The sequence below is a fragment of the Benincasa hispida genome, chromosome 2 (genome assembly GCF_027475165.1).
Source record: "Benincasa hispida cultivar pf3 chromosome 2, pf3_genome.v1.1, whole genome shotgun sequence".
In the NCBI taxonomy this organism is placed as follows: domain Eukaryota; kingdom Viridiplantae; phylum Streptophyta; class Magnoliopsida; order Cucurbitales; family Cucurbitaceae; genus Benincasa; species Benincasa hispida.
The window spans coordinates 22905587-22917061 of NC_143479.1; the positions used below are offsets into that span (position 1 = coordinate 22905587).

Below are 11475 nucleotides of genomic sequence, written 5' to 3' on the forward strand. Positions count from 1 at the left end.
TAATATCTACGAATTAATATAAAAAAATTATAATTCATTAATTTTTACTAATTTTCTTCTATTAAAATAATTCTAAAATGTCATTTCATAGTTATTTGAAATTAATTAATTGAAAGTCGTCAGTAAAAATGAGTAAAAAATCGAGAATAAAAATATAAAATAATAAAATATAGAAGCCAAACAAAAAAAACCTATTATGTTAAAATTTAGTATCAAATCTCAATAAAAATTAATTCAAAGTATAAATATTATATTTCAAAACATATGTATCAAAGGTCTACAAGCTAAGAACCAAAAGATACTTTCCCTCTAATCAATTGAGAAATCTTACTGTATCTAACCGTGAGGATTTGGTGGGTACGGATCAAACAAATAGGGACTTCGGGAGATCAAAACAGAAGTATAATAGAACTGAAAAAGTGAATTTTGGCTGAGAGAAAAGAGCAGAAAAAGACGAGAAGGACGAGTTTCTTCGCTATTTCCAAAGCTCTGATCACAATCTGTGAATATAACATGTCTTGGGTCTTCAAGTCTCTCCAAGCGACCGATGATGATACTATCCCTGCCGAATCGCAGTTTAACGGTTCATCTTCGGAATGCGTTCGTTTCACCACCGCTGATCCTTCTGTAAAAGACGATTTCTCCGCACTCGGTGAGACGCTGAGCCGCCAGTTTCGCGGCTTCGCCAACTTTCTCGCTCCACAACCGACGACGGCGGTCGTTCCTCCCGACGATTCTTCCGATTCGAGTTTGAGTTCTTCGTTGCCGTCTCAAACGCTTCAAGGAATTCGTAATGATCTCGCAGAGATTGGCGGTGGCTTGAGAAACAGCTTCTCGATGCTCTCTGTAAATAGCAACAAGGCCGTTGGAGAGATTTCCAGGTTTGCTTCTAACTTGTTGCCGTTTCCGAGACGTTCTATCGATAATGAAGAGGACGAAGACGAGGTGATTGATGATACGCCGGGAATCACCCATGAGGTTCTAAATTTTGTTAACGATATTTCGTCGCGGCCGGAGTACTGGACAGATTTTCCTTTGGCGCTCGATGAAATAGGTAAATCCAAATCCTCTTGCTCTTAATATTCGTGATAAAGCTGAGTAAAATATCTGTCGCTGTTTAATCATTGACCAGTGAATTTGGCATATACAGAGATTAGGATAAGAACATCGCGTCTGCAAATTGTGTACTATTATATTAAACTAGAGGTTGTCATTAAGAGCAAATAGTATGCTCCTTTTTCTTTTTCTTTTTCTTTTTTCCTCCTCGTTCATCTGGTTTGTTTGTTTGTTTTTTCCTTCTGGTTTTCCTTGTATGAGAATTAGTTCATAATATTATGAAGCCTAATTTACCAACATAATTGTGTTTGATGCTGAAATCGATATAGTATATGAGAGATTAGTTCATAATATTATGAAGCCTAAGCAATAAGCACTCGTCTGAATCTGGATGTTTACTCTCAAGAATCGAAATCCATGATCTTTGGAGCTTTTTCAGGGAAGCACATGTAATTGTTTCCATCAAGTTGGTTATTTCCCGTTCCTCATTGTTGGACAAAATCTTTGGGTGCCTTGCTCTTTATTGCTTTTTCATTCTCATTTAATGTTTTCATATATTATTGATAAGTTATATTTCACATTTGGGCACTTTGTATGTGCGTCTATTGTATTGATCAGCATCTGGTTATCATTAAGTATTAGCATAATACTTTGATTAGCTTTATTGCAGATTTTGAAATGTCTGACGTTCAAAGAATGCACATTTCAACTGTTGAGCAATTGGTTCCAAGTATATCAGCTCTTAAAATAAAGCTTCAGAGTTCCATGTGCAATGAAATATTCTGGATGATCTATTTTATACTGTTGCTTACAAGATTCGATCAATCTGATTTTGAGCTTCTAGCAACATCTGAAGTAAGACTTATTTCCCTTTCTAAATTCTAATACTCTGTTTTTAGCTTGTTTGCAGTTCATTATGACTTGTGACTTGTGAGTAATGCTTGCTGCTGCATTAAAGCCTAAGTGAATGTTTGGATTGTCATGTTCAAAATCGTTCCAAAACACACATTTAATCACTCAAAACCTAAGAAGCACGGATACTTTAGTTTGGTTAGTATGTCCATGTCCGACACGTGTTGCACACTTGGACACTCCAACACTTGTTGGACACCTATCGGACTCTTGTTAGTACAACAAATGTGTTATACATACATAGAACACTTGTTGATTAGACTAAAAACACATATATGACAATAATAATAAAGTTAAGTTTTTTTAAGCATATAAATGCATCAATCCATTAACTTAAATTCTTTTGCTATAAAAACGATATATATTTGTAGAAATATATATTTTTATGTGTGTCCTTGCCGTGTCGTGTCCTAGATTTTTAAAATATGGCGTGTCACCGTATCTGTGTCTTGTATCCGTATTTGTTCTTCTTGGCTCAACCAATTCAAAGTTTGATTTTACACTTTTAAACGTAATTTTCATACTAATTTTTTTTTAAATGATTTTGAAAATGACAAAAACTATTTTAACCATTTCAAATCACTCAAACATGTCATAACTGAAATTGCTTGAGGATTTTTTTTAATCATAAAGTGAGTTTGGAGTTACTCCATAATTTTGGCTCTTCCTCTGCTGAGCTAGGAATCATCTTGTGGCTCTTTCTGACCTTTCTATCCCATATCTTGTAAATTGGGTGTAGTGTGGACGTCGTTACACTACACATTTCTTGCTTTTATTTCCGTTGTGTGTTTACTGTATTCCAATTTCCTCGTATACTTTTATCTGTTTTCCTTTTCTTTCCTTTAATATCATGCTAGAATGTTACAATTTTCTTTAGCCAAATGGAATTGATCCAAACTTGCTGGTTTAGTTCGATCTTTCTGCTCTGTTGGTCTGATTTACTTCAAATAATTGAAGAACTAATGGTTACATTCAGTTTTCAGTTTGATAGTTAAGAAAAATGAAACCAGACCATTTATTTAGGTCTATATTAGAACTCTAGAAACCAAAAAACTAAATAATAAATCATACAAAATTTAAAGGTTAAAATCATTAAAATTTCAGTTTACTTAAAGAACCACGTAGGTGAACTGAAAAGAATTAACCAGTTAGATTCAAACCAAATCATACTTTTTGATGGTTAAATTCAGTTGTAGTGCATAAAATTATCTAGGATGTAGGATTAAATCTATTTGGACAAAAACAGTCCAAACTTAAGTGATGAACACCCGTCTACAACACATGCTCCTGTAGTTATTGCAATCTATGGTGTGACGACGAATTGATTACATAGAATGATTGGTTGGATTTATACACAACTTAGTACGTCCATGACTTTTAACATAATTAGAGGGAAACAATTTTAATTACATTAGTTCTGAATCTCTCCTGTTTGGAGTTTATGCCATACATATATATTTTAGAGCATGAGAGAAATCTTGAAATTATTAAGATTACTCAAGAACATGATTTGCATCATTCTAAATCAATTTAATGTTAAGTTTTGCACTTTTTATATGCAATTTTCATAAAGGATTAAAGGCATTTTACATCAGTCATTTTAGAGTCACGATGTACTTCTTTATTCAGATGCATTTTACTTGAAGTTTAAGATTATAAAAGTGACGTATTTATTTTTTTTTTGGGGTAGATTGTGGAAGCAAGAAACACACTTGATAAACTCCAAAGAAAAGAGAAACCACAGGTGAATTCTGAGGATACTTGTGATAACAATTTGGCTTGTGGCACCCAAAGGGAAGGAAATATGCAATCTCAGGAAAAACCAAACTCCACTCAAATCATTGAAGGAGGTGAAGGATTGAAAACTCAGGATGGAAATGGAGATGGAGATGGAGAGACAAACAATCACTGGTCGGAAAAGGAATACTCAAATGCTTGTACAGATGCCAAAAGAAGGTTTAGGCTTGAAGGTGTGTCATTCAGTGATATAGAGGATGATGAGAGATCTTCATCAATCGAGTCTAGTGGTTGGGTTCAGCTGCATGAGAATCTCACTTGGAAGCAGGACAGAGATTCAGAAAGTGGGGGTTCAAGTGATTGGTTTGATGTGGATGAATTTGATTAGAAAAGGTACACACACCTTCGTATTTCCCCAATCTCAATCCAATTTTTTCTTGTTTTTATTTTTTTCCCCTTAAAATGTTTTCGAGTAAAAGAAAACCTTTGCTTTTCTTTACGGTAGAGTGGCCGCAAGGCTTTTAGTTAGGTCTTAATTTATCTTCCCTTTGGTTATTTTGAAGGATAAATTTTGTGCATATGGTTGGTTTTCTTCATAAGGTATTGGGATTTTTTAGTTGAATTTAACAATTCCCCCAAACTCATCTTAATCTGCTTTAAGTGGGATCGATAAATTAAAACGTTAATTTGATTTTCTATTTTGAAAATAATATCTAACTAAACTTTGAAATTGTTAAATTCACTTTTTTCATGTTTAAAATCACTTTAAAACATGCATTTATTTACTATTTAATTTTTCATGGTAAGTTTTGGTTATAAAGGAAATATCTTTAAAAAACTAACTGTGACTGATAATAAATAAAGAAGAATTTTGGAAATTGTAGGTTAGAAAACAGTCTAAATCAAAATTTAGTCTCTGTATTTTTAATTAGTCCATAAACTTTAGTATTTAGTAATTTAGTTCTACTATCAAATTTGTAACAATTTAGTTAGAATTAGATGTCAGTTTTTATTATTTTATGATGAAGATACTGTATTTTGTAGAAAATATTGAGAGTGTATGCAATAGACCTCATTAAATTTTAGTACTAATTTCTATAATATGGATTAAATGATTACAAATCTTAAAATAAAATGACTACAGAAAGAGGGGTGTGTGTGTGTGGTGGACAAAGACTTGCGTATCTTACCATCCGGCATAATGCCATAACGGAATTGATGCTTCCAGCGGCTGCGCCTGTTGGCACTCCAACGATTCAAATTTCACCGATTTGTCTGTACAATAAGATTTAGACTGCACATATATTTCAGTGTACAAATTTGGTAAAAAATAAAGGCACATGTTCTTGAATAAAGTGATAAACATCACTTAGCTGCATCTTCTACTTTCCTGCTTAATTGAAGCAGGACGGCAGTAGCAGTCCTTTGCATAAAAATGCTAGCACAATATAGAGGACGATCATAAAAATGAGCAACAACGAACATCTGCAAGCAGGATTAGGGTACTCTGAGTATTGTTTTCTCGTTTTCTATGCGTACAAAATAAAATTATGGGCATAAACCATGATGAATTATGGCTATTTGATCCTTAAAAAGGAATTTTGGGATCGAAAATTATTTTGAACGGACATTACATCAACCACTACAACTGAAATAACTTTTAGTACTAGAAGTCTTCTTTCCTTCCAAAATTTGATACGTCATTAAATGATATATTATTTTGTTTCATTGATCCAATTCTTATGTTATCTTTAAATACTTCATTTATGGAAAACAATGAACAAAGACATCATGAAAAAAATTTATTGATGACCGACTCGAATATATTAAAAAGACTAAATTTATGCTAATCCAATCATGAGTTAAGTTGAATTCTATATGATTGGATAATAGTCAGTCATACCTATTTTGAGGCACATAACCAAACTTAAAAAGGCTTAGTATCATGATACTGCATAAGTTAAATTTGAATGCAAAACATGAAAGTAGACTCCATCGTTTGTGTAATGCATTAAGTGACTTCCGAAATAGCCTTATATGTACTAGTTGATATAATTCAGGCTAATATTTTCTTAATTGATTGAGTTATACAAAATATATGAATATGGTCAAAGATACTTACGTGAGTTTAAAGTTTCTCCACCACATAGTGTTTCTGTAGCGACGTGATTGCCTTCTAAATCCAACTGCATTTCCTTGAATGTTTGTGGTTTTCTCGACCAGCAAAGCTAAGCGATCACCTCTCTCCAACACTTTCTCAATATTATCTATCATCACATTCCTCACCTGCGTCAAATATACCAATGTTTGATGAATTTCTATTTCGGCGTAATTGAAACACTGTAAAACCATATACTCACCCAATGTGAACAAGTTTTCTTTAAAGACAGTTATTTTAACCATAATAGTATACTGAAACTGAAATATAAACATTATGTTTTGTATCAATTTCACGTAGATTAATAGCAGTTCTAAGAGATGAATTTATATCAAAATCGCCCACAACAAATATTTCTTTAACGTACTCTGATGCTAATTACATTCATTGCTAAAGAGTATAGACAGTAAGGACAATTAGCTCGAGTTTGGAAAGCACAGGGGACCAATGTTTCAAAAGATAATGGGATGGACAACTTAAATCAAATAGAGTCCAGCAAGCAAGTTTCTGAACTTGTGCGACTTGGTTCACCTAACGGTTTAGCCTATTCGCATTTGAATCATTAGGAATATTCTTATCTAACATTGAAATCTCTCTTATGTATTACGATATAGCTAATTAAATCAATTGTTCAGTACCGGAAGAAAACAGTTATGACTATCAGTATTAGCTACATTTTGGAAACACTAGAAACCGTTGTTTCAAATGATCGATAGGATGAATAATTTACTTAGTTCAACTTCAAACAGATTTTTTTTAGATAATTTTCTGAACTTGCCTGATTCATTTCACCTTTTAAGCGGTTCAGCCTATCGGCATTTGGATCGTTTGAAAAATGGTCCATCTGTTGGCTTAGAACCCTTGAAAATTCATCGTTCATGGCATATGCAGGAGCTGAGAGAATTGTACGAGCATAGGTCTTTACAAATCTTTGATGAATGTCTTCGAGAAATGCAAAAGGAATTCTCCCTGCACAAATAGGTTATCATTATCATCGTTTAATGAGAATGGAGCTCTCTGATCAAGTTGGCAGTGAAACTACAAACTTAGAGAATAGTTTATCTGCATAAAATGTTTGCTTCAGTAGAAGTAAAGAAAATTTCCAATCAACACAAGTAGATTCAAATTAAGAGCAATCAAACTTGATCTAAAAACCTGCCAAGAGTTCAACAAGAACTAAAGCAACGGTAATGTAATGCATCATATACTGTTTACAAGAAAGATATTCAATGTCGATAAGTTTAGCGTTCGAAGTTTGAAACAAATTATAATTTGATAGCATTAGTTTCAAGGAACTAAACTATCAAAAGGAAACCAACCAAAAAACGCTCTTTCTTGTAGAAGCATTCAATGGAATTTGCAAGCAGCATATAAAATCTTGTCCATAACTTTTTTCTTGAAATTCTCCATCAAATCTGGGCGAGAAAGAAGATTCATATGACCGGACCAATTCTTTACTTTCTCAACATTATATGGCCTAAAGAGTGAAGTAGATGCCATTAATTATACAGACAGTTAATCAAGAAATGATTTAAAACAAATGCACCCGAGCAAACAGTTTCTTATATCCTCAAGAACATTGAAAAATTCAGTCAACAGAATTATAACACAAGCAGAGAACGTCCGAATTTTCGGTTAAAAATAGAACAATGTACTACGCTCGTGATAATAGCACCCACCGTTCTTACACATCCACATGGTTTGAACAAACAGAAAGAAGAAAAACGAAGTCATCATAATTTTTCACCAAATCTCCAAGCTACAAAAGCTCATTCGCAATTTTAAGGGACAGAAATCGATGCATAGAACTCAGAGTCGCTTATCAAAAGCATGACGTTGTAAAAACCACCAGAAAAATGGCTCTCAAAAGTCATTTTCGATCCTCAACTCTCACGAAGAAAACCTATTATTATCTCTGTCAGGAATCGAACCTCAACGGCTCGCCGGATAGGAATTTTGAAATAAGTTGCAGAAAAACTCAAATCATAGAAAAGGCTTACTTCCGGAGGCTTCGTCGGCCATACAAAGAACGGTAAGGCCATCAGTCTTCTTGATGTGAAAGATATAGCGATCATGAGAATAGGAAGCATTGCTATCATCGTCTCCCTGCTTCATCTTCTCCATGATCTGCCTCGCAATCGTGCTCGCATTGGTCTGTGTAGCGCTGAACTCTGCCAAAACAACGTGTCCTCTGGCGACCATTCCATAAAGAATCCCCATCGCTCCTCTTCGCAGCAAAAAACGTATAGGTTTCGAGACCAAGCAAAAGAAGAGGAGGTCGGAGGTCGGAGGCCAGAGGCCTCAGAGATCGGAAACCGTAGATAATTTGGCAGAGATCGTTTCAGCCGAAGGAGAGAAGATTAAAGATATCTGTTCTTTGAAGAGGCCAGCCGAGATTTAAGTGTCTTAATTTTGGAAGACAGATCGGGGAAGCGGTGAGTTGGAAATGTAGCGTCGTAGTGCAAAGCCAATGGCGTTACGCGATGCCCGTCGGGGGTTTTCCCCGAATTTGGCGGGAAAAAAAAGCTTTTATATTTGCGTTTGTAATTGAGCGGCAACATCGGGATTTCCTTTTTAATAAAGTAAATGAAACAAAAAACAAGACAAGATAGAAATATAATATTAAATTCCATCGACATGTCAATATTTCTATCGCTACGTTTCTACAGGTTTGATATCAATATGAATCTCGATATTTCCATTATATCGTAAAGAATCCACGAAACATAATAATTAAGCAACAAAATATCACTAATGTAAATATAATATAACTAATACACATGTTAACTTGTTTAAAAATTATAAAATGTTATTTCCTAATTTAAATTATATTTTTTGTTTTTATAAAATTTTTAAAAATGTCATTCGAAATTGGAACTTTATCTATATTTTCATTGAAATTTCTGAAATTAAAATTTCAATATTTCCATCATCGATATTTTAAATCTTAGATAGAATGATTCGAAAGAGTAGAAAGTTTTCGTAAGAGGAGAGAAGGGAGGAGAGAGAAAAAATAAATGAAGGTCGCATTTACTTATTTATTTATTTATTCAATGTAACTTCTTTGGTTTGAGAGATGATGATGGCAAATAATTCAAAACCACGATCAAAGCTACTGCATATTAATAATACTTTAAAAATTACAATATTAATTAAAAAAAATCATATTTTATTGGATAATATAAATATTATGTCAGTTGAGTTATTCTATTTTTTACATGTCTAAAATTACTACTTTACTTTTAAAATTGTGATGTTAAGCATATGTTTGAGAGTGATGATTGAAGTAGTGATTTTATATTTAAGTATGTATATTTTTGTTTGGAAAATTGATTGTCATACAAATGGTTTCAAGCTTTTAAATAGTAATTTATTTAAAAGTGTTTTTGAATTATAACATTTGGTCAAAGTATCTTTAGAATTATTAAATTACTAAAAGGAACATTTGCTACTTGAAAAATCATTTAAGATTAGGATGAAAAATTACTCTTAAATATAAGTGCAAGTTCAATATTTAAATAGATGAATAAAGTGAGGGCTCTCTTCTGATGATTCTCATTCAATCACTTCGTCAAAAATCATCTATCAACTAATAATAGAAAATTATTTTTAAATGATTTTAGAATTTTCTAAAATCAATTTGAAGATTTTTCGAACATCGATATTTGAAAGGAAAGTGATTTTGATAATATCAAATGTTAAAAAAAAAAAAAAAAAAACAAACAAACAAAAAACAAAAAACAAAAAACAAAAAAACAAACTCCTAAACATGCCCTTATTTTAGAGGAAAAAATCAATTTGTATCTCTAAACTTTGAGATTGTATCAACTAATTAAAAAAAATTACAAAGAAATTATTATGAGTGATTTTGGCTAAAGGATATAAGTGACATATAGAGCAAATAGGAATGACAAAGTCAAGAAAAAGCATGATACACGTCAAAAATTGCAACTTAGGACCAAAATGTGTCTAAGAAAAAGGGCTTACCCAAGTCAACGTGATTGACCTCGGCCAAGATCGAGACCGAGCCTTACCAAATACTTAACAAGGCATGCTTTATGCATGTCTCGACCCAAGATAACAGTTTAGGACCAAAATATGGCTAAAGAAAGTTGATTGGCCTTAGTTGAGGCTAAGGCTGACCCAAGCCAAACATGAAACTGGACACGTCCCTTGGCTTTATAGATTATTTAATTTTCCTGAGGCAACTCCGAATTCCTAGGGAACAATCTAGGTCAATTATCTCTACAAAAAAATCATTATAACTCATGAGGTATCTTGAATCCTACTCTCTAGCTTCCACACTTTTTTATGTAGGATTTATATGACAAACTCTAGAGCGGTGAATATGGTTTATTTAAACTATTGAAAATATTTTCCTAAAGTGGACTCAATTAAGCAAATCAATAAATTTTTTTGTCAAGAAATAATTTAAACAAAATTTCACTCCCTATTTAATTATAATAATAAAATTTGTAAAATGATATAAAAATTTAAGAACTACTGCTAGTTCTCCAAAAGAACTATTTATGTGAGTCTAAATCCTATTAGTTATCAGGAATTTAATGTTAATTTCAGTATGTAGATAAGAAATCGAGCAAACGTGACTGTCGAGACATTTTGGGCATAATTTGGATCAAAATGGAGCATACAATAGCGACCGGGAAGTAAAAAGATAGAAATACCCTCAAGTCACGCGCCCGGACCAATGCTTTTTCTAGAAGCAGGTAAAATTGAGCAGCGCTACGGTACCACAATGCTCTAGAGTTTTACGGAAAAAGAAGAATGCGCGTGCAGGGGACGCCACTGCACCATCCCCCTAACACTACGGAGCTACCCTTCAATGTCGCAGTGCCATAGTCTTTTCTTTATATCTTGCTTCAAATTTTTAGGGCAAAGAGGAGGATGAAACATGGAAGAAAGCATGAAGAACAAAAAGAGGCTACCCAACTCGTTTTTCTGGTAATTCTCCATCTTTTATCTAATTTTCTTTTAGTTTTTGGGTTGTAACTTATGGATTGGATGCTCCAACCTCTTCTTCTAGTTCTCTATGGATTGTTGAGGTAAGTAAATTCCTCTAGTTTTGGGAGCAAGTCTTATGTAATTTTTTGAGAACTATTTTGAATTAATTATAGATTTTAATTTCATGTTTCTTTGACCCTTGATGAAGTTCTAGATGTGTATTTGTGTATGGATCGACTCTCTCTCCATGGATATATATCTTTGCCAAACGATTTTAGGCTTGCATGTTCTTAGTTGTTCATCTAGCTTAAACCACCCAAGTAGCAATTAATTAAATCATGTATGATGGGAATATTGACTTTCCATAAACCTGGAATGCATGCTTTAATTAGACTCAAAGATAACCTGATTAATTAGTTAGACTACCTAATGAATTATTCACACAATGAAATCCTAAATTGTAATGCAAATGATTTAATTCTATTTGGTCTCTATAAAACCTAATAGGACCAAAATCCTTTAGTTTAATTTGATCCTTAGGCCTTCATTAATATTTAGGGCTATTTCTTTATTCAATCCATCGAATCGACAGCCTATAGCGTTGATGAGTTTAGTTGGTCGAGTAAGTCGTTGTGCACATGAGTCAAATG

The 11475-nt window shown here is 33.1% G+C and overlaps 2 protein-coding genes across 3 annotated transcripts; one reads left to right on the top strand and one right to left on the bottom strand.

The window, feature by feature from the left end:
- The first annotated feature begins 200 nt into the window (after nucleotides 1-200).
- LOC120072199 (BSD domain-containing protein) lies at nucleotides 201-5060 on the top strand. 2 transcript variants are annotated; one of them, XM_039024610.2, is made up of 4 exons: nucleotides 201-1054; nucleotides 1727-1911; nucleotides 3659-4098; nucleotides 4850-5060. In XM_039024610.2, exons 1-3 carry the CDS (start codon nucleotides 514-516, stop codon nucleotides 4091-4093), a joined length of 1161 nt encoding a protein of 386 aa, XP_038880538.2. In that variant the 5' UTR covers nucleotides 201-513; the 3' UTR covers nucleotides 4094-4098; nucleotides 4850-5060. The 2 variants fall into 2 exon arrangements, with proteins under 2 accessions (XP_038880538.2, XP_038880537.2); XM_039024609.2 differs by lacking the exon at nucleotides 4850-5060 and having other exon boundaries at nucleotides 3659-4840.
- Nucleotides 4765-8271, bottom strand: LOC120072200 (vesicle-associated membrane protein 711-like). Its single transcript, XM_039024611.2, has 4 exons — nucleotides 7864-8271; nucleotides 6642-6832; nucleotides 5828-5991; nucleotides 4765-5190 (listed from the first exon to the last, which is right to left on the bottom strand). Exons 1-4 carry the CDS (start codon nucleotides 8081-8083, stop codon nucleotides 5100-5102), a joined length of 666 nt encoding a protein of 221 aa, XP_038880539.1. The 5' UTR covers nucleotides 8084-8271; the 3' UTR covers nucleotides 4765-5099.
- Between the last annotated feature and the right edge of the window lie 3204 nt (nucleotides 8272-11475).

Bases quoted from the DNA above. Each gene is read 5' to 3' on its own strand.
- LOC120072199 (XM_039024610.2), top strand. From the start codon at position 514: ATGTCTTGGGTCTTCAAGTCTCTCCAAGCGACCGATGATGATACTATC. The intron at 1,055-1,726 runs GTAAATCCAAAT...GCTTTATTGCAG, and splicing joins TTTGGCGCTCGATGAAATAG to ATTTTGAAATGTCTGACGTT. The intron at 1,912-3,658 runs GTAAGACTTATT...TTTTTGGGGTAG, and splicing joins AGCTTCTAGCAACATCTGAA to ATTGTGGAAGCAAGAAACAC.
- LOC120072200 (XM_039024611.2), bottom strand. From the start codon at position 8,083: ATGGGGATTCTTTATGGAATGGTCGCCAGAGGACACGTTGTTTTGGCA. The intron at 6,833-7,863 runs GTAAGCCTTTTC...CTATTTGTGCAG, and splicing joins GGCCGACGAAGCCTCCGGAA to GGAGAATTCCTTTTGCATTT. The intron at 5,992-6,641 runs GCAAGTTCAGAA...TATTTGACGCAG, and splicing joins TAAAAGGTGAAATGAATCAG to GTGAGGAATGTGATGATAGA.